This window comes from Eublepharis macularius, chromosome 18 (assembly GCF_028583425.1).
Source record: "Eublepharis macularius isolate TG4126 chromosome 18, MPM_Emac_v1.0, whole genome shotgun sequence".
Classification (NCBI taxonomy): Eukaryota; Metazoa; Chordata; class Lepidosauria; order Squamata; family Eublepharidae; genus Eublepharis; species Eublepharis macularius.
Window position 1 is genome coordinate 16,191,127 of NC_072807.1, and position 22,562 is coordinate 16,213,688.

Consider the following 22,562-nt stretch of genomic DNA (forward strand, 5'->3'; position numbering starts at 1 on the left):
ACTAAAAAGAGAGAGAGCTTTATTTCAGCTGCCAGGATCCTAAAAGAAATACTGAGGCAAAAAGAATGTTCTTAATTTTTTTTTTATTAGAAATACATTGTTTGCCTTTGGAAAGACTAACAAATGCCGATTTTTACAGACATCAAGTGCCCGCACCAGATTCTGGACTGTAACTTAACAGGCGGAACTTCCAAGACTTTGCAAACATGGTAGTTTAAACATTGACCCCTCTTGTGCTGGAAGAGCAACGTGAAGCCCACGAAGATTTTCTGCTAGTGCAACAGGGAGCAACCTCAGCTAAATTACCCTCTCCCCCCAACAGACACACATTGCAACCCCAACTTACAAGGTTAGTCCCACAATTCCCTGGGTGGGAAATCAAAAGATGCCCGTTTTTCTTGCAGTAGTGGAAAAACTGGTCAGGTCTACCCCTATTAATGCTATCACCTAAGGATGCGATCCTAAGAACACATTCCTAGAAGTAAACTCCATTGAATAAAATGGGACTTACTTCCAGGTAAACCTTGCTTGGAATTGGTCCTCGTGTGTGGCAGTCCAGGACTTTGTGACCAAAAGCATTTACCCGCCTGGAGTAAATGATCGTATCACTTCCTGCCAAACCTACAGACTTCTGTACCATCTTTTTCATTACAAGTGAAATAGGCAATAAGATTTGTTTCTTTTACAAAAGCAAGAATCTTTCTTATGGCTCTCCAGGTTTAAAAGGTTTAAGTAGTACACACAACCCTAATTCAGATTGTGCTGGGGGGGGTGTTAATGCCTTAGCCCCCACCACACATTTTCAGTAGTAGACACACCCATGCCCTCCATCCACGCTCTGCTAACTATTAGCACTTTTTTTTCTTTAAAGTCCTTTTTTAAAAAAAACGTTTTTATCTTTAATGAGAAGAGTTGAAGTTGGAGGTGATTAACCAACAGATGTCTGTACCTATATATTTCTCTTAAGAACAAGCGAGCTCCCTGATTTTAACTCGTTTTGGCCCTTTGGAGTCTTCATAAAACAAGAGCTCTGGACCAACTCTGGAATGGGGAAAATAATTTTAGTAAGAAAACTTTTGATCCGAAAGCAAGCAGGGGGCTATGACAAAGGGGGAGCGTGTCCATTGCTTCCCACAGCCAGTCACAGACTGCCCTGGGATGGCTGGTGGTGTAGGATTGAATACTTTCTGGCAGAATGGTCTCTAATCAGTACAGTTTTCAAACAGCTCAAGGATTTTAGAAGAAAGGAACAGAGGAGGGAAAAGAATGTTTCTCTGCTGGGGGGGGGTGTGTGTGTGAGAGTGGGGGGGGGTGGAACGCAGCTTAACCACCTACCTGCCCTTGTGCCAATAAGCAAGGACTCTCGCTGTGACTGTGTCAGGGCTTGACAAGTGAGCAAAAATGCCATCTTAGCAGAAAAGCGCCTGCCTCTATCCCTTGCCCCTTTTCCCACTGGTTTTATTCTGGCCAGGTGCCATTTATTTATTCTGCATGTATGCAGGACACATACTCGATTGTTACAGCACCGTTTACTTGAACTTTATCAGAAAGCAGCTGAATTGAGCCACCGAGGGAAAAATGTTACCCGGGGGCAGGGAGGGAGGAAAAAGAGAAAAGGAAAATGAACCGCCAGGTTGGTAGAGCTGTACAAAAATGGTGTTCAGATTAACAGAGCAAGTTGAACACTGAAGACTTGCCCGGCCTCCAGGAAAAGTGACCCCAAAGCAGAGGCCTAATGCGCTTTCCTCTTCTTCGGGCCAAGGTGTCGTTTCCGTTGCTTGTAGAGATGACGGAAGTTGACAAATGGCCCTAAAAAGAGAGGGGAAAAGACAAGTTGAGTATGCGCCCACGCACTAGCAGCGTTCCTCAAATCACTTTCTCCATGTGACGCCCTCCATTAAGGCTGTCCGGAGGGCAAGTCAGATCATGGCATACAGGGGCAAGTCCACTTCTCTTGAACAGCCTACCAGAGTTAGGTATAGCGGGCCCCTTCACTGCTGTGGAGACAGCACAGTATAATGGTTAGAGCGTCTGACGGGGATCAGGGAGACCTGAGTTCACATCCTCACTGTACCACAGAAACTTGCTGAGGTAGGGCTTTGGGGCAATAAAATTTTCATTTCTGAGGGCATTTGGTAGAGTGAAAAATTTGGGGCAGATTTTTTGGCTTTGTTTATACTGAGTGTGTCTATTAACAGGCTTGTGGTCTGCATCCTTACAGTTTGCATTATTCTACCCTGTAGCATTCTTAGCCACCTTGAATCCAAAGAAAGAAAGGTGAGATATACAGTGAAATCCTAGACAAAGTCACTTTAATCTAAGCCCACTGCAATCAATGGGCTTAGACTGGAGTAACTCTGCTTAGGATTTCACTGATGTATTTACTTCATGTATACGGTTTGTTTTTAGCCAACGCAGATTCGAAGTGGTTCACATCATTCTTTTCTCCTCCATTTGTTTGCTTCCAATCCTAGTAAGGTAGTTCGGTCTGAGAATGTGCGACTGGCCAAAAGTCACTCAGAGCCAAGCTGCAAGAGATGAATTACACCAGGAGGGGCACGTTAGCCAAGAAGCTGAGTTTTAAAAGAGATTGGAAGGCTTTGTCAATTTCCCCACTCTACAGAGCCAAGGGGACTGCTGCTCAGAAGGTTTGTTAATTTCCTCTTTGCCTCTGGAAGGCTCTGTCAGTTTCACCTCCCCTTCTAAGAGGCAAAGAGGAAATAAATCTTCTGAGCAAGGATCTCCCTGGCTCTGTAGAGAGGGGAAATTGGCAAAGCCTTCCAATCTCTTTTAAAACTCAAATTCCCGGCTAACACTGCAACTCCCTTCACGTGCTGCTCCTCGTGTAATTCGTCTCTTGAAGCTTGGCTCTCAGTGAGCTTCCACAGCCAGGACGGAATTAGAACTTGGGTCCTCCAGATCCTAATCTGACACTTGAACCATGGTCCCATGCTGGCAAGATCATAATGTAGGAGGGTTGCAGCCGGAGCCAACCAGCGGCTTTGTCTTAGGACAGCTGCTGTTGAGCTCATCTACAACAAGCTGGCTTACAATTGTGCAAACTGGGTGTTTAAGATGTTCTTCTTCCCAGGGCTTTTTTTCTGGGAAAAGAGGTGGTGGAACTCAGCGAGTTGCCCTCGGAGAAAATGGTCACATGGCTGGTGGCCCCGCCCCCTGATCTCCAGACCGCTTGGCGGCGCGGAGGGCAATCTCAACTCCCCTCTGTCTGGAGATCAGGGGGCGGGGCCACTGGCCATGTGACCATTTTCAAGAGGTTCTGGAACTCTGTTCCACCGCGTTCCCTCTGAAAAAAAAGCCCTGCTTCTTCCTAAAGGTGGCCCGATTCCACTGGTCCTTTGGAAGTGTACAGATCTGATCAGAAACTCACCTAGAAACAAGGCCACCAGATGGAGTTGGAGAACCACCGAAAACGGAATGGTGAAGTTCAGGGGAGAGGGCAGGCTGAAGCTGAACCTCCCCGTACTGTTGAAGACAGGAATGGCTTGGATCACAGTCACAGCTAGAGACAGAGGGGGAGACGGGGTCAGGCCTCTTGCAGCGAAGAGCAACTTGGTCGTGTCCTCCCCACCCCCAAGCTGCTGTGTGACAACACAGCACCGGATTACAAAGGGTCTCAATGGAGCACATGGCAACGCAAACCCCGGGGCAGCCAGGATGGAAATCCCCTGCCCAGAATCTGTTTCTGGAAGCCCATCTCAGCTTTCCAGCCTCAAGAGGAAGGCGACGTTAATGGAGGAACCAGCCCCATCTCTTTCCAGCGTACCTTCTGCTAGGATCCCCAGAGGATAGAGGGGAATCCAGATGCTGTACCGGATCCACGTCAGGACCTTCCACTCGATGTCAATGCAGGAAAGCATATAGAAAGGGTACCTGGAGAGGAAGGAACCCAGAAGTGCTTCAGGCAGAGCTCACTGCCTGAACCGAGCAGCAGCAGGAGGGGAAGACAAAAAAGAGTTGGTTTTATACCCCACCCTTCACTACCTGAAAGTCTCAGAGCGGCTTACGATCACCTTTCCTTCCTCTCCCCACAGAAGACACCCTGTGAGGTGAGTGGGGCTGAGAGAGCTCTGAGAGAGCTGTGAGTGACCCAAGGTCACCCAGCTGGCTTCAAGAAGAGGAGTGGGGAATTAAACCTGGCTGTCCAGATTAGAGTCCTGCCACTCTTACAAACTACACCAAACTGGCTCTCAGGAAATACAGGAGCGGCGACAATTGTAACTAAGCCTAAAACAGGGTCTTATAGGAGCACTAGGGTAAAAAAAAATTGCTCATGGCTTCTGAGCCAGGCGAAGAGCTTGTCGGCCCTGCCAGAAAGCACCGATCCCTCTGCCTTCAGCAGAAACTCAATTGAGTGTAGAAGGACTTTGGAGGAATCTTTACCCAGGTCGTGAACCTTATAGATACTCTAAGAATGACTGGGTGAAAGGTCTCTCCCTCTGGCAGTGGTGAGTCCAGTCAGTTTAGCGGAGGCCTCTCCTCAGAGTGAGTGGAAGGAGTAAGCCACTCTACAAAAGCCGCTTCAACGGCAGGTAATTTTTATATATAACGCAGCTCCATCAATGTGCCTACTTTTTACAGGATAGTATAAGCGGGAGGGAGAAGTCCATGCCTCAAGAAGCTCATGATCTCAACAACTGGACAGATGGAAGAGAGGGGAAGGTAACCAAAAATAAATGGAAAGGGCTTTTCCCCCAGTTACAGGTAAGCCAAAGGTGAACTTTACCCTCTCTTGGCTTTCTACAAGTTACGAAAAACTAAATTATTTAGGAGAACTTTCATGCAAAGGTATCAGGGCTGTGCTTTAAGAAATGGCTGAGAGAGACATTTTAATAAAGAGACAGAGACTATAGGCTATACTACTGGGCACTGCCTATTGTTTACTGAATGCCACAGCCATTCATCATATTGACTTACTGTGTAATCTGCCTTGAATCTCAGTGAGATTATAAGTAACATAAATTCAAAAACAGGAGCAAGGTGAGATGGAGCAGATGAAGAATTGAAAAGTGATCCCTCCCCCCATACCTGAATATCTCAACCAAGCTCCAGATGTAGAAAACGAAGAACACAACCGCCTTGCTTTGCATTTCCTCCACCCCTCCAAGGACAAGGAATAAAATAAAATTCCTCCCGAAAACCTGTGGAGGGAGGGATTAAAATAAAAGATATGCAGAAATGTCTCCTCTAGGTGGAATAAAGACACCAGAACTGCAAGCGGTAATGCCTCAAGGAAGGGAAGAGCGCCAAAGTGGCAAGCCATTTGTTTGGCAAAGGCCCTGTTCACAGGCTGAGGCGCATTTTCTCTTGTGGTCTTTCGCAGGAATCGTTGCATGAACCGTCCAGAAGGCGTTCTAAAATGGCCCTTCCAGAGTTCATCAATATGGCCCACAGGCAGCAGTGTTGGTGGAGGATACACTTCTCGGAAGGGTCACCCTCACGCTGAACTACGCGCCGCAATAATGCCCTCGCTGCCTTTTTGTCAAGACTGCCCCTTTGTGAGGCAGTTGCTGCCATTGTGTGACCAAGAGTCGTCTGAGCGCTAAGCGACAATAGACGAATTACACGAGGAAGCGCACGTAAAGGGAGTCACAATGTTAGCAGGGAAGCCGAGTTGCCAAAGACAGATCGGAAGGCTTTGTCAATTTCCCCTCTCTACAGAGTCAGCAAAGATGGCTCCTCTTCGCCTTCTAGGCGTGAGCATCCTCATGTAATTTGTCTCTTGTAGTTTAGCTCTCCGTCTTACAAGGAATCGAATGATGGCAGCACAAATGAATAGACAAAAACTTTATTCCTGCTTGGCAGAGCTATGCTTGGTCGGCCTTGCGGAAGAAAGACCGAGGCACACCTTTGCCTGAGGGTGTCGCTGGACAGGTTTTGGAGCAACCCTATAGAGGAATAAGCAACAAAAGTCCCCCCCCCCATAGCCCCAGATAGAAAGGGTCTGCCTTGCTCCAGTCACATTCTCCTGACCAAAGCTGAGATGCGGGCAAAGGGCTCTTTTCCTTCTTCCCTAGCATGAAAACCAAGAGGTTCGGGCAGAGCCCTTGGCCCTGCTCATACCTGCATCCAAACCAAGATGGGAGAAAATGGGAGTGAGCAACTGAGGGGGCCTTAAGGTAGAGTTCTGCCTGAGCCTTTTCACTTGCTGCTCATGAGGGGAGAGAAGGGGTTAAAGAGCCCTTTGCTTATATCTGGGCTCCTGTGGAAGTGTGTCAATAGATAGAGTCCCTTGGCTGTTTGCTCAGTTCAAAATATCATTCGCTGTTAGCCAGCTTTCCGAAATCTCTCCAAAGAAGCCCACCTGGAGCAAGACGGGCACCAGAGGAGCTCTGATGAGGCCAATCAAAGTGTTCACAATCTCCATCACTGCCAGCGTCTGGCACAGGTACATCATGTCCGCTGTGGTGTGGAACGTATCAAAGAAGGAATCTGCAAGGGAAAGAAGGAAGGAGCCAGTTTAGTTTAAGCACTGATTGGATAGCATGCAGAAGAGAGCCTTTATCTGATGATGCATACTTAGCTTGTGGAACTCACTGCCACAACAGGTAGTGGCCCCTACTCGCTTAGTTGGCTTTAAAAAGGAAATGGGTAAATTCATGGAGAATATGTCTATTAATGGCTGCTAAATGGGACTTCCATGTGCACTGAATGACAGTCACTGGCTGTGAGGGGGGCAGCAACTAGAGGAGGTATTAGCTTCAATGTCTCCATTTTCCAGGACATCTGGCTGGCCACTGCAAGCAATAAGATACTGGACTAGATGAAGCATGTATCTGATACCAGCAGGGCTGTACTGATGCCAAGACTGAATCTGAGATGCGTTTTGGAAGCAAAAGTGGTTCCATGCTCCCAAGGCAATTTTGGAGTTGCATTTCTCCAACACGCATCCCAAATGGCACATCGCTTACGATTGTGCAGTGAGTTCTGGAAAGGAGTTTATGAGATATCACCTGGGCCGGAGGAGGGATCTAGATGTTAAGAGAAAATACTGTTGGGTATGGTCCTGAATCAGCTTTTTGGGCGCCATTCCATGAAGTCACTCCTAGAACCCTGCAAACCCAGGACGGGGAAGAGAGGGCAGCAACAGTGCTGCTCTGCCCGGCCTGCTGCCCCCACTAAGCCTCCAAGCAAGCCAGTACTTATTTATTTATGGCGTTTATAGACCGCCTTTAGGAGCATCCAGTTAGTGCTGGCTAGTTTGTACTGGGAGTCTGAGGAAGCTGAAAGACTCACAGAGGATAATAGCAACTCCTCCCCGGCCACCTGTGCAGGGTTGGTGGAGGACTACAAGTAGAGTTAGTTGGGATAGATACACCAGTTACTGATCTGCCATTGTATAGTATTAGAGAAGAGGTGGGGGAACTAGGGGGACCTGAACTGTCAGCTCTCAGGAGTAGGGAGTGAGCATTCTTGCCTGATATTGCCATCTTTAAACTGGTTTAAAGTGCACGTTTTATTGTAACGTTTTGATTGAATGTAATCCGCCCTGAGCCTGCCTGTATGGGGAGGGCAGAATAAAAATCGAAATAAATAAATAATTCCCACCCACCCCCATATCTACCATACTTGGCTTTTTATCTACTGAGTCTTTTAATTTTCAACCCAGAACCATCAGAGCTGGCCAAGTACCTCGATCCAACCACCCTAGTTACACAACTGAGACAGAATTTTTATGGAACGGGGGGCCAGGGATCAAACACAACAGATGGAGTCTGGGTCCAACATTAGCTCGAGATGAAACTGCACCAGGGATCCAGTTCTACGCATCCCGGAAGTATGCAGAGATGAGAGAGCAGGAGAAGGACTTGCCTTTCCCCAGCATGAAAAGCCGAACTGTCATGTTCACGAAGATCCAGGAGAAGCCCAGGAACTGCACAAGGTTATACATGAACAAGTATCCTCTCTTCAAGTGCCGGAAAGCTGCAATCCATTAAAAGAACCCATTAGGATAAGTGGAGAACAAAACAGTGCGTGCCGGGCTCCAGAAAGCCCCAAGGCGTCACCTGTGGGAAACAGACTCAAGCGCAATTTCGAGACACTTTTTTCCCATTGTCTTAGAGCATCAATGTTCCTAGGAGGAAAGGCAGCAGTCAACAGCTCGGCAGAACACGTGGCATGGTCTAGGACATAGATCCAGAGGAGTTAGCCGTGTTAGTCTGTAGTAGCAAAATCAAAAAGAGTCCAGTAGCTCCTTTAAGACTAACCAATTTTATTGTAGCATAAGCTTTTGAGAATCACGTTCTCTTCGTCAGATGGATGCACAGTTTGCTTGTGTAAAGGTTCAAAGGAGTTTGACGTGTTAGTCTGCTGAACTCTTTTTGATTTTGCTACTACAGACTAACATGGCAAACTCCTTTGAATCTTTACACAAGCAAACTGATCCCCACACCAAAAGGAGCTGTCTGCATCTCCATATCAAAGGAGTTGTTTACATCCCCCCTCTCCTCCTTCCCCCCTTCCCCCCCTCTCCTCCTCTATATTTGGCCAGTTTCCTTCTGCCCTCCATGCATCTGACGAAGAGAACTGTGATTCTCGAAAGCTTATGCTACAATAAAATTGGTTAGTCTTAAAGGTGCTACTGGACTCTTTTTGATTTTGGTCTAGGACAGATTCTGCTGATGTATGTGCGTGGAATCGGGGGGTGGCACAGCACACACTTTAATGCGAGAGTCCACCAATACACACACTGAAATCTTCTGCATGTGCAAAGAGAGGTTTATGCGGGGATGGAACTTCAAGCACACTCCTCTCGGTGTCATACTGATTTAAGCATTTGTAGGCTGCATTTTAGCTCCTCCCCCCAAAACGAGGGGAATCCAAATTACATGAAGAAAGAAAAATCTGGGCTGGTTCACATCCACAGCCCCACACCAAGTCTAAGAGCCAAGGGCTGAGGCTCTCTTGCTTCTTGCTCTTCGGCTCAGGCGTCTCCAAGCTAAATTAGAACCACGCACTATTCTAAATGCTGGATTCAGTTCTTACAAAATGCCCCTTTCATAACCGCTCAGAAGGTGGCAATCCGCAGGGATACAGCGGAGGACACCCTGCGCACGGCAACATTTAGCACCAAACCGCGGTTTAAAAACGAAAACGCTAGAAAGGCTTACGGTCTTTAGGGATTCTGTTCTCGATGTTGATCTTGTTAATTCTTTCTTCTTCCTGGAAATCAGAGAAGTGGTTCAGAAAAGAATTAGTTTTTATTCTGGAGCAGCTGCTGCCAACAGGCTTTCTGATCAGGCCTCTGTGCATTCATTCCTGGGAACTGAATGTGGGGTCTACAGAGAGGCACGTTATTGGAGGGGGGTGAGATTCAGCTCTCCCCCCCCTTGCTTCCCCTTCCTCACACGCCAGCTGCGGCATCGCATCCCACAGCTTCTAACACAACCTTGCTGCTGTGCTCCAAACCAGAGAGTGGCTAAAAACATGTTCCTTCCTAAAAATTCCAGAAAAAACTCTCCAGTACTGACTGCTGAACTCTGATTCCCAACAGTGACCGAGAAACAGCCACGCCATTGGCTTGGACTGCTGGCCAGGCTTTACCTTGGCTTTCAGCTCCATCTCTGCATCCGACTCGTCCAGCCACCGGTCAAAATCGGGAGCGAGAAAGACCGGCCGCTTCTCCTGTTTGGTCAGCCGTTCCCACCAGTGGCTCTCTTGCTTCTTCACCGTGATGCTGAGCTGCCTCTGAGTCACTTTAAAGACCGGCTAGAAAACAGAACCACAACAGGCCCTTAGAGAGTGGTGGTTAGTTCAGAGGACGAGACTGTCCCGTAAATCTTTACCTGGGGCAGCAAACAGGCAACGGTTCAGGGCACAGTAATTCAACCTCGCAAACAAATCTGCACCAATTTACTAGTCCACATTGTTTTAAAACTAGCCTACTTGCTCAGCCACATCCAGATTAGTCATGTGTGGCTTACTCCAGACAGGAGACGCACTGCTGCCACCAATTAAGTTTCTGCAATGTCTCTGAAGGCAGCCCCGCATAAAGTCTAAGACAGAGATTCAGTCTAGAGATTACAGCAATATGGGTCTGGGTGGCCAAATCAGTTTATGAGCCAGGTGTAATTAAAAGAAGGGGCTCCTAGCAACAGCGCTAAACTGCTTATTCATCAGTAAGGACATATACAAGAGCACCTCCCAGATTGCTCACTTAATCTACTAGAGAAAACCAGTGGAGTGTCGTGGCTAGATCTGGTAAAGCCAGATCTAGCAGTCTAGGACCTGGTAAAACCAAGTTTGATTCCTTGCTCTGCCATGGAAGCTCGCTGGGTGACCTTGGGCCTGTCATACACATTCAGCCTAACCTACCTTACAGGGTTGTTGTGAGGGGGAAAAGAATGATGTAACCAGCTATGTGTCCCCATTTGGGAAGAACGGTGGAATATAAATGATTTAAAATAGAACAATAAAAGAAATGAGATGTGGGGTGCACTGATGGTCTGGAAGGAAAAAGAAAGGACTGAATGTCTTTCAGTTTGCAAGATTTGCCCAAAGACATTTTTTTTTGGTACAGGTGACCCAATAAGGTACCACCGATTAACCTGGATCGCTTATCCCTCTGCACCCCTCCCCAACCACCTAATTATACTCCTAATTAGATTTAGGTTTATGCACACCCTTTGTAATGCAAGCTTATGGAAAAAGCAAGATTTTAGTTTACATAAGTAAATTCCTAAGGAAGAAGGATTTTCAGTGCAATCGTAATCAGAGTTACTCCAGTCTAAGCCAAACGATTCCAATTTTGTCAATTTCCCTCTCTACAGAACAGGCGAAGAAGATCTCTGCTTAGGGGTTTTTCCTTCCCGGCTCCCAGAAGGGGAGGTGAAACTGACAGACCCTTCGGGAAAGCGGAGAGGAAGTAAACAAGCTCCCTGGGCAGCGATTGCGGCTCTGTAGAGATCGAAATTGACAAAGCCTTCCCATCTGTCTTTTTAGAACCCGTCTTCCCGGCTAGCATTGTGCCTCTCTTCACTTGAGCCTCCGTGTGTACTTTGTCTTGTTTAGAGTCTCTGAGCAGACACTGAACCCGGAATTGCTCAGCCCTCCAAGGGAACTTTGAAGTTGCTCATTTCTGCAGGTAAGCGTTTAAGGTTGCCTGCCAGGCGCGCAAGTTGCAACAAGTGCGCAAAGCCAACCAAGCAGAGCTTCTGACAGGCCAGGCAGATGCTGCTGGAAAGGGTCAGGTGGTTGTGAGGAACTCTCCAGGAGGCACCCAAACGGAGTCTTGCCTCCTGCTGGAGGCGAGCCGCTCACAGTGTTAGCAAACACCACAGCCTACACGCTCTCAGTGGCCTTGTTACTTGACACTCTGAGGTACCTGACCGACCAGAATTTCCAGCCAGGATATGAAAAGTGTTACACAACCCAATGGGTTTTGTCTTATGTACCCATGCTCTCTGCCACAGAAGTGACGGGCTGGCCATTCTGTAAGCTTCAGTTTATTTACTTCCCCTTTCTCCCCAATGAGGACTCAAAGTGCCTTTTCTCCCCTCCTCCAATTATCCTCATGGCAACCCTACGAGATAGGTTGGGCTGAGAAGGCGTGATAGACTGAAGGTCATCCAGCGAGCTTTCATGGCAGAGTAGAGATTCGAACCGGGGCCTCCAAGATCTCAGTCTGACATTCTAATCACTATGCAACGCTGGCTCTATTTAGTTCCCGTGGATGTGGGAATAAGATAACTTCTCTATGCATTTACATAGGTATTTCCCGTTGCTAGTACTGAGCCCCACTGTGTGTTATAGACCCATTTGATGCATAAATCTAACCGGGGTGCATTTTGTAGGTCTTGCTCTTGCTAGAATACTGGAAAGAACCTGAGGCACTGTTCTCTACTCAGTTTTGCTCAGGGCCACAATGTTTATTTATTTACGTCATTTATAGTCTACCTTTCTCACTGAGACTCAAGGCGGATTACACAGTATGAGGTTAATACCATCAGTATCGAGTACATTTCAATACAATACCATAAGGTAAACAGATACACGTTTAAAAGACATAGCATTAGCAAGGATCCAAGACAAAGTAGAAAAAATACTGGAGCAAAACATAATCAATTCTAGGACTCACATTAGACAACATGGAGCACTGGTTGTACATAGGAGCACGTATTTAAAGCAGCAGATAAGAGCTTCCTCAATAAGTCAAGGGAGAGGGCAACATCAACCTGGGTGACCAATGGATAATTCATGAACTGCTGAAGCATGCCAAACCAGCCTCAGATAGCCAGCCAGAGGACTGTGCTGCCGAGGGGGAGGGAGACGGAACAAGGACAGCTTCTCTCTTGCACAGGAGAGCGCATACCAGCTCACCAGGGGTCATTTCGTAGAAAAAGAGCTGGAGGAACTCATTAGCATAACTCATTAGCATATGCCACGCCCCTTAACATCACCGGAAGTGTGTCATTAGCATGACTGATTTGCATATGCCACACCCCCTGGCATCACCTATCCTGGCTGCTTTGGACCCAATCCTGGCCATTCAGGGACGAAATTGGGCCCAAAGTGGCAAAAAGGGGCTGAAAATGGCCGAAAAGGGGCCCAAAATGGTCAGGATTGGGCCGCTGCTGAACAGGAGAGTGATCCACCACCTGTCAGAGGTCTGATCCAGGTTGTTTCAGCCCTAATCCAGGCTGAAACGGGCCCAAAATGGCCGAGTCAGGTGGGCAGGGCCACCTGACATGTGAACTCTTTGGGGAACTGCCGGAACTGCGTTCCCCCTCGAAATGAGCCCTGCAACTCACACAGCACTGCAATTACCTCTCACATTTGTGTCAGAGCGTGCTTGTGTACACACACTTGCGCACAATCAGATGCTACACATTCCACGAGTTAAAACCAGACTCGTATCTCTAGTCCCAAAAGTAGGGGGAAACACAGAGGAGCTCTTTGGTTGCCACGAAAACATTATTTTGGTAAAGAAGAAGCCAAGATCGATACCTGGGGTTTCACCGGTTCAAGGAACTCAATTTGAAATTCATACACGTTGTCTCCTTTGGCGCCATGGCCGCGAGCTAGAAAAATAGGAGCATGGTTAAAGGGTTTTACAAACACTGGAAAAACAGAACTACGACTCCTGTTTCGAGAAAGCTTTGACTGAACATGTGGCTGTCTGGGGTGGGGGCATCAAAGTGATGCCAACTGTGCTGTTTTATGAAAAAAATGGGTAGATGAAAAGGACTTACCTGGACAACCGGATACTACTGTAAATGGCTGTTACTGAAAGACTGTCCTCCTGGCTTATTATGATGGATCTTTTTAATATCAAAGCTTAAAAATAAATGAGCAGAACTGTGTAAAAGTGATGCCCTGGGTCGAAAGGGACGGGACCCCTCCCACGCCTCCTGAAAAAACACGCTCGCTTTCAGACGGATTCTCAAGGCTGCCCTTTCAAAAAGATCATTCAGCAAGGACACAACAGAAATGGATCACGTGACAAGAATAATCTGAAACAAGACAGAGAATTCTGCACAGCCTCAAATCCAGCAGCGGCTCAGGGCGCCTTGCAGGGCAAGCCTACACAGAATTACACCGTCCTAATTCCATTGAAGTCAATAGGCTTAGCAGGGTGTAACTGTGCGGAGGACTGCACATCAGATATCGGATTCCCTGCTTTGCCATCAGATAAGGCCCCAAATGAATTCCCTTTATTTCTTCTGCATGCCTTTCAAGGGAGCTTCAGAAACAGCTCCCACATACAGATATAGACACACCTACAATACAGTGCATTCAAATGTGTTGCGGTACAAGGAGGGTTTGCACAGTACGGGCTGATCCTTCCATTCTGCAGATGTAAGGCAAACGCAGTAAGGGAGCTTAACACCTACGAGCTCCAGACACCAGTGCCTCTACGCAGGAATCCATTTACCTTTCAAGCTGAAGCCTACTTCCTGTTTTAAAATTCAACAATGCTATCAGGGACAGCAGTTGGGACCATTAGGGAAATATGGAAACATTCCACTGACATATTCAAATATGGGGTGCGCGCTCAAAAACACCGCACTGGGGCAGGAAGCCTGTAAAACACGACGTTTCTTTAAGACAAGAATGCCTTGTCTATTAATAGCTCAAGTTTCCAGTCCCCCAAACGTTTATCAAGACAGACAGAAAAGGCTTTGGTGCCTTATTACATAAAATTATTTACTAATTTTACAATTCTTAAAGCAAATGAAGCCCTTTGCAAGTTTTGCACTGCTTGCACACCCGCACTGCATTTCCCATTTTATAGACTGGGAGACTGTACTACGTGGGAGTGCGATTGATGATGATGGCAAGCGCTGTCAAGTCGTTGCCTGTTGGGGTTTTCAAGGCAATGAGACTAACAGAGGTGGTTGCCTTTGCCTGCATAGGCAAAGTGACCTGGTCTTTCTTGGTGGTCTCCCATCCAATTACTAATGAAGGCTGACCCAGCTTAGCTTCTGAGTAGAGATGGGCACGAACCAAAATTCGTGACGAACCAGGCCAGTTCGTGGTTCGTGAACTAGCGGTTCGTCAGATCCCATTTCTGATGAACCACCACAAACTTTAGGCTGGTTTGTTTTCTGGTTCGTCACTACAGACAGCCTGGTGCCGATCAATCAGTTTCCCGGGCAACAGGGGATAGACTTCCTGCAAACCTTCTGCGGACCAGGAAGTGACCATTTTCTGACCTGGATGTGATGTTTTCACAAACCAAATGAACTGGTTCGCAAACCGGGGGCAGGTTCATAAAAGTTCGTTAAATCTGACGAACCATGAGGTGTGTTTTTTTCTGGTTCGTGCCCATCTCTACTTCTGAGATCTGTGATCTGATGAGATCGGGCTAGCTGGGAGCAATTACTGGGCTTCAAGTTAAGCTATAACATATACATATCCAACCTCGGGTCACAGAACAGCCAGCACAAAGTCAGGAACCAAACTGTTTGGATTTAGAGAAACTCCACACCAGCTATATCCTCTTTCCCCAATCCCCCTTTTCCATAAAGCAAGAAAATGACATAAGCCCGGCAAAGCCAACCTACCTTTGAAATGGAGCACATTGTCCGTAATTGTGATGTCAGGATCCTGCAAAGAAAAAGGAAAGGTTGGGAGGCAGCATGATGGAGTGGTTAAAGTATCAGACAAGGATCTCGGAGACCCAGGTTCAAATCCGCGGTCTGTCAGGGAAGCTTGCTGGGTGACCTTGGGCCAGTCACACATACACGTAACCTAACATACATCACAGAGTTCTTGTGGAGATAAAATGGAAGCTGGGAGAGCAATGTAAGCCACTTTGGGTCCCCATTTCGGAAAAAAGTAGGGTATGTGTGCGTTATGTGCTTCTCGCTTATGGTAACCCGATACCCTCCCAATTGTCTTAGCATTAACAGCCTTGCTTAGAGCCCTTAGATCTCCAAATATCATTACTCTTTTCATCTTTTCCATATATCTTTACCCTTTCCATTTTTTCCAAATATCTTGACTCTTTCCATCTTTTTGGAGAAGTCTGCTGTTGTATGTTTTTTAAATATTTATATAGTTATATTGGTTTTAAAGCTATTTGTATTTTAAATTATTATACCGGTTGTAATCCGCCCTGAGCCTGCTGATGCAGGGAGGGCGGAATATAAATTGAATTAAATAAATAAATAAATAAATTTACTCTTGCATGCAGATACCATCACGTCCCACTCCCACAGCAGCTCTGTCCATATGATACAGAGAAATAGTCTATTGAACGTGTTCTGTGCTACACTGCATGTTCTATAACGACATTCAATCTCAATATATAGCTATAACCCTGTCAACTTTACCAGGAAGATTTGAACAACTCTATGTCTCCCTCCTTCTTACAGATTCTTCCCAGGAGATAACTAATAAAGTTGTCAAAGTTTGCCTTTGGGTGTGTGGGATATGGAAACGGCTGACTGAGCTTCAATAATTTTCTTTCTTTCCTGGAGGAAGGTACTATCTCTCCATCTCCCACAATTTATACTCATTGTTTTCGGCTTGCTGCACTTTTATTTTACTTCTCCATTTCTATTTCTTTTTATTATTGTTGATTCTCAAGAGCTGATTTTGTATCAAAATAAATTTTGATTGACTGATTGAACAGACTTGCTTAGATCTTGCAAACTGGAGGACATGGCCTCCTTTACTGAGCCAAGCCATCTCGCTTTGGGTCTTTCTCTTTTCCTACTGCCTTCCACTTTCCCTACCATTGTTCACTTTTCCAGAGAGTCTTGTCTTCTCATGATGTGACCAAAGTACAACAACCTCAGTTTTGTCATTTTAGCTTGATTTCATCTAGAACATACTTATTTTTCTTTTTGGCTGTCCATGGTTTCTGTCAAACTCTCCTCCAGCATCACATTTCAAATTAATCTTTCTTCCTGTCAGCTTTTTTCACAGTCCAACTTTCACATCCATAACAGTAATAAGGAATACCATTGCGTGGATTATCTTGACCTTGATCTCCAGATAGACATTCTTATCCTTAAAGATCTTTTCTAGTTCCTTCATGGTAGCCCTTCCAAGTCACAATCTCCTAATTTCTGGGCCAAGAATCAAAAATCTTGAACAATTTCAATTTCTTCATTGTCAGCCTTCAAATTGTATAGTTCCTCGGTAGTCATTCCTTTCATCTTCTTGATGTTCAGCTATAGTCCTGCTTTGGCATTCGCTTCTTTAACCTTCATCAGTAGCCATTTCAAGTCTTCACTATTTTCTGATAAGTAGTATGCGGTCATCTGTATATCTCAGATTGTCCCTTCTTTCAATTTTCACTCCGGCTTCTTCTAAATCAAATCCAGCTTTCTTTATATGTTATGTTCTGCATAGAGGTTGAACAGACAGAGAAATAATATGCATCCTTGCCTAACACCTTTGCCAATTGGAAACCATTCTGTTTCTCCATATTCTGTCCTAACAGTAGCCTCGTGTCCAGAGTACAGGTTGCACAACAACACAATCTGATGTTTCAGCAGCACACCCATTTCTTTTATCATCAGGCACCTCTGGTTAGACCAGCAAGGATAAGTAGGCCTTAATCTATAAAACACAGAGACTGATTTTGTACTGAAATGCTTTGCTGTGCTCCAGTAATCACTGTAAATCTGCAATATGATCTCTAGTGCCTCTTCTTCTTCTGAATTAACCTTGAATATCCGGCATTTCTCAGTTCAGGATCCTGCAATGGTTTGGATCAGAACTCAGTTCATTGGGCCAGCAATGCCCCCAGATGCAATGGACATCCAGCCTGCTCTCCTGAATGAAATGAAATCCTGCGCTCAAGCCATAGCTGACTTATGACAACCCCTGGCGGGATTTTCACAGCAAGATACTAACAGGTGGTTTTGCCATCGCCTGCCTCTGCAACCCTGATCTTCACTGGAGTTCTCCCATCCAATTACAAACCAAGGCTGACCCTGCTGAGCGTCTGAAATCCGAAGAGATCAGGCTTGCTTGGGCTATTCAGGTCAGGGCTCCAAACAAAATCCTGCCCGCAAGTCATTGCTGGCTACCGACGACCCCTGGTGGAGTTTTCATGGCAAGAGACTAACAGAGGTAGTTCGCCACTGCCTGCCTCTGCGACCCTGGTCTTCATTGGAGGTCTCCCATCCAATTACTAACCAAGCCTGGCCCTGCTTTGCTTCTGAGATCTAAGGAGACCAGGCCCACCTGGGCTAGCCAGGTCCAGGTCGCTCGCCTGCAAACCCTGGGAAATTTCTGCCGGAATACAGAGGCGGGGCAGCCCGTTCGAGAATCGGTGCGCGCCTCTCCAAGCGGCCATCACGACTAACATGGCTGCTGCGTTTCAGCCGGATAGAGAACGCGTGCAGGCGCTCTGGAAACGCTTGGAAAGGCCGATGCGCGCTTTGCCCCGCCATGAATCCATCCGGAGGGCCGCCTGGCCAACACTGCAGGGGGCGCAGGCGGAACCCCCTGTTTGAAAATCTACGCTCAGTCTGTTCCCTATGCACGGGTTCCAGCTCCCTCCCCCCCCCCCCCACTCGCCAAGGAACGCGGCTCCGGAAAGAGCAGCGGGAAGGCGCCGGCCTTACGGAGGCTGGGCGAGGGGGCCCCAGCAGGTGCTCGGCCCCGGCTGGGGGCGGCTCACCTGGACGTCGCTCAGCTCCACGCGCAGGTAGAGCTCGCGGTGGCGCTGCGCCCAGTGCACCTGCGGGGTGAGGCTGCCGCCGCCGCTCGGCATCTTCGCGGAGAGGAGAAGGAGGACGCGCGGCCACGGGAGGAGGCAGGCTGGCTGGCTGGAGGGCGCGCAGGCGCGGCAGCACCAGCCCGGCCCCCTCGGCTCCGCAGCCCCGGACAGGTTCCTTCCCCGGGAGGGAACGCGGCTGCGCGCCCGCCTCGCTGGAGAAGGCGCCTGGCCGGGGCGCTGCAGCGGGATCCTCGGTGCTCCGAAGGACGGGGCGGACCCTTCCCCGCCCGCCAGCAAACGCTGCCCCTAAAAGCATGCTTTGATTGAACTGAAAGTAATAGATTTCTTGCCCGTCTTCCCTTACTGCGGGCTCAGGGCGGGTTACATTCTAAGGTGGCGGAGAGTGCCGTAGCGGACTTATGGCGACTCCTGGTGGGGTTTTCAAGGCAAGCGACTAACAGAGGGGGATTGCCGTTGCCTGTCTCTGGAACCCCGTTCTTTGTTGGCGATCTCCCATCCACTTACTGTCTAAGACCGACCCTGCTTAGCTTCTGGGATCTGATGATATGGCGTGGTGGAGGAAAGTGTCCTCAAGTCATAGCTGACTTATGGCGCCCCCTGGCAGGGTTTTCAAGGCGAGCGACTAACAGAGGTGGTTTGCCATTGCCTGCCTCTGCAACCCTGGTCTTGGAGGTCTCCCATCCAATTACTAACCCAGTTACGACCCTGCTGGGATCTGATGATATGGAGTGGTGGAGGAAAGTGCCCTCAAGTTATAGCTGACTTATGGTTTTCATGGCAAGAGGCTAACAGAGGTAGTTTGCCATTGCCTGCCTCTGCAACCCTGCTGTTCCTTGGAGATCTCCCATCCACTTACTATCTAAGACCGACCCTCCTTAGCTTCTTAGATCTGATGATATGGTGGAAGAAAGTGCCCTTAAGTCATAGCTGACTTGTGGCGACCCTGGTGGGGTTTTCAAGGTAAGAGGCTAACAGGTGGTTTGCCGTTGCCTGCCTCTGCAACCTTGGTCTTCACTGGAGGCCTCCCATTCAAGTACTAACCAAGGCCAACCCCGCTTAGTTTCTGAGATCTGACTCACCGGGTCAGGGCACACCAGTAGTACAATAAATTAAAACAATACACATTAAATGATAAAATACACAAGTTTCATAATTCCAGTACAAAAGTTAAAACCTCGAAATCTACCATCTATATCAAACTAGTACAAGAAACAATGGGATATTTTTATCGTGGACAAAATCTCGGACTGCCTTCAGTCTATAGAATATTCACACTACCAGTCCACGTTTTTTGGGGCCATGGTTACTCTTTTTAAGCTACACAAACAATACAAAACAATTCTCTCTCTCTGATCCACTTGTCTACAGTTTTGTTAGTTTAACTTGATAAGCTCCTTTTTGAGGAGTGGAGATAATATTAGCCTGCCTGTTCAATCTCCATAATTTATAAATAGTTCATAACTTTTTTGAATTGTTAATTCGAAAAGTTGGGGGAGGGGAAACTTGTATACATATTTTTTTTAAAAAAAGTTAAAACCACAATCTAAAATGCAGCTTGTGACGGCTCACCATAATACATCCCACACAACAGTATTATGGAGGTAGGGCAGATAGGTCACAAATCCATCAGGAGGGCCACCTCACAACTGGCCCACTCTCCCCAAAGAGCCCACTGGGTCAGCTGGTGATCCAACTGGCCCAGCATCCTCTTCCAGTTGCCCAGGAGAGCCCAGCAAAGTGGCACAGAAGCTGAGGATGGGGCTTCCCAATATGTGGTTTTTGAGGTAGACTGCCTCTGGATATGGAGGTTTGTTTTAATTATTGTGGCTTGTAGCCACCGACGGACTCTTTCCTCCATGAGCATTTCTTTCTTTTTTAAAAAAAGTTTTTAATTTTATTTGATAGAGGAAAAAAACAGTAAACAGTAAAGACAGAATTTCTTTGAAATTCTAAGATTGGTCTGTTATGCATATAAGAGGTTAATTTGGCCAAAGATGTATAGTCATACAGTTTGTTCATCCACTCAGTCACCTCTGGGCAAGATCCTGTCTTCTGTTTTGCTACCCTCCCTGAGCATTTCTTCTTTTCTTGTGTAATTTATTCAGATTTGAGAAGAAAATTTCTGCATCCTTATCCGAGTAAGAAGCCTGTTCGGTTTTTTTAAAACGATCATTTAAATGACTCTTCTGTTAGCAGACCTGGATTTTAATATAACATTAGATGTGTGCAAATATATAGCTGCTGCAATTAAACCTAATTTGTTTTTAATGAATATTGAACAGCAATAACTTTTTAGTTTTATTGCTGTCTTTTTCTGGTCGAACAGTCTATTGGCTTTAAGAGCTAGATAGGATATGGATGGAATCGCATTCCCTTTGGTTAGGCAAAAGCCGTTTAAAAAATCAACAAGAGGGGAATAGTCTCCAATATGTAATCATACAAAGGGGGACTAAGTCCAAGGAGGCTATATAGACAAATCAATCATCACCAATAATCACAATTATTGAATACCAAAATAGTAAGTGCAATTATACAAAGTAATGCTTTTATCATAGAAGTAACCAATTGCAAACCACCAATCTTCAAGTATAACCAATGCTTCACAAAACAAGGTACCAATTGGTGGATTACAATGGACTATTCTATATAAAACATACCTTGTTTTGTGAAGCATTGGTTATACTTGAAAAGTTGTTTAAAGCCTGGCTGCTCCAACATCAAACTCAAGACTGCAAATCTGCACCGTTCCTTTCATTAGCACCAACCGAAATGACGCAAAACAGTCCACAAACTTTCTCTTTTTTTAATAATTAAATTTTTATTTCAATTGATAACTCAAAAACATACAACATAAAATACAATCAATCAATCATCCAGATCATATTTCTACCATCATCCGCAACTACAATAATTGATAATCCTTGAGATCCTACACAAAACCTAATCACATCATCCAAATCATGTATATAAATATACAGGGGTCATTTCATAGAAAAAGAGCTGGAGGAACTCATTAGCATAGCTCATTAGCATAACTCATTAGCATATGCCACAGCCCTTGACATCACTGGAAATGTGTCATTAGCATAATTGACTTGCATATGCCACACACCCCGATATCACCTATCCTAGCTGTTTTGGACCCAATCCTGGCCATTCAGGGCTGAAATTGGGCCCAAAATGGCAAAAGGGGGCTGAAAATGGCTGAAAAGGGGCCCAAAATGGTCAGGATCAGGCCACTGCTGAGCGGGAGAGTGATCCACCATCATCAGAGGTCTGATCCGGGCCGTTTCGACCCCAATCCAGGCCGAAACAGGCCCAAAATGGCTGAGAGTCAGGTGGGTGGGACCACCTGACATGTGACTTCTTTGGGGAACTACCGGAACTGCGTTCCCCCTCAAAATGAGCCCTGTAAATATATATAAAAAACATAATAGGTAACGTATACCATATATCTCTATGAAACTTGCTTATATAATATTTTCACTTCCATTCAAATATATTTCTATATATTTTCATATCTAATAACAATCCTTATTTTCAGCTACATAATCAAAAATAGTTTGGAGATGTTGTAAATGTTGGAGGCTCTCTAGGCCTCACCTGTAGGTTGAAAAAATGCAATAAGCCGTGAAAAAAATTGCTAGAAAAAATTGTTTTATAATTTGGGACATGCAATGTATTTATAGTCTTGGTAGCTGAAGAAGTGTGCTGTGACTCACGAAAGCTCATACCCTACCACAAATGTGGTTAGTCTTTTATGTGCTACTGGACTCTGGCTCTTTTCTACTGCAATAAGTTCAGTGTTTCCCAACCAGGTTTCCACGGAACCCTGGGGTGCCACAGGACTCCATCAGGGGTTCAGCAAGGTATTGCGGAATAAATATTTTGAAACATCTGAAAAATTCCAAACATCCCTTGAAATATCATGGTTATTTAGATTATGTGTGTCTTCACAAATAAAATTTATTGACAATGATTTAGCAGTGATTGAATTGCCGTCTCCACCATCAACCTTTTCATCAACCCCTAAACATGCTCATAGCCTGACCCGGATAGCCCAGGTGAGCCTGATCTTGTTAGATCTCAGAAGCTAAGCAGGGTTGGCCTTGGATAGTAAGTGGCCGGGAGACCTCCAACAAACACCAGGCTTGCAGCGGCAGGCAATGGCAAACCACCTCTGATAGTCACTTGCCATGAAAGCCCCACCAGGGGTCGCCATAAGGCAGCTATGCTTTGAGGGCACTCTCCACCTCCCCCCAAACATGTTCATAGTTTAGAGGTTCCTCCATGGAAAAATAGCTAGGAAGCCCCGCAATCAGGTCCTGAGCGCGCAGCCCCCTCCGTTCACCTTTAGGGCTCCAGACGTGCGTTTCCCCCCTCGCAGGTTCCCTTTCTCGCC

General features: G+C 46.5%; 1 protein-coding gene across 2 annotated transcripts; it reads right to left on the reverse strand.

Moving 5' to 3' along the window:
* Positions 1-66: 66 nt before the first annotated feature.
* On the reverse strand, positions 67-22,551 carry HACD3 (3-hydroxyacyl-CoA dehydratase 3). 2 transcript variants are annotated; one of them, XM_055002887.1, is made up of 11 exons: positions 22,512-22,551; positions 15,024-15,066; positions 12,964-13,037; positions 9,562-9,726; positions 9,129-9,180; positions 7,831-7,941; positions 6,323-6,450; positions 5,047-5,159; positions 3,785-3,891; positions 3,389-3,520; positions 67-1,809 (listed from the first exon to the last, which is right to left on the reverse strand). In XM_055002887.1, the coding sequence occupies exons 4-11, from the start codon at positions 9,577-9,579 to the stop codon at positions 1,733-1,735; spliced, it is 738 nt and encodes a 245-aa protein (XP_054858862.1). In that variant the 5' UTR covers positions 9,580-9,726; positions 12,964-13,037; positions 15,024-15,066; positions 22,512-22,551; the 3' UTR covers positions 67-1,732. The 2 variants fall into 2 exon arrangements, with proteins under 2 accessions (XP_054858862.1, XP_054858861.1); XM_055002886.1 differs by lacking the exon at positions 22,512-22,551 and adding an exon at positions 18,101-18,245.
* Between the last annotated feature and the right edge of the window lie 11 nt (positions 22,552-22,562).

Bases quoted from the DNA above. Each gene is read 5' to 3' on its own strand.
- HACD3 (XM_055002886.1), bottom strand. From the start codon at position 18,193: ATGCCGAGCGGCGGCGGCAGCCTCACCCCGCAGGTGCACTGGGCGCAG. The intron at 9,181-9,561 runs GTAAAGCCTGGC...TCTGATTTCCAG, and splicing joins AGATGGAGCTGAAAGCCAAG to GAAGAAGAAAGAATTAACAA. The intron at 5,160-6,322 runs GTGGGCTTCTTT...CTCCCTCCACAG, and splicing joins TGGTGCCCGTCTTGCTCCAG to GTTTTCGGGAGGAATTTTAT.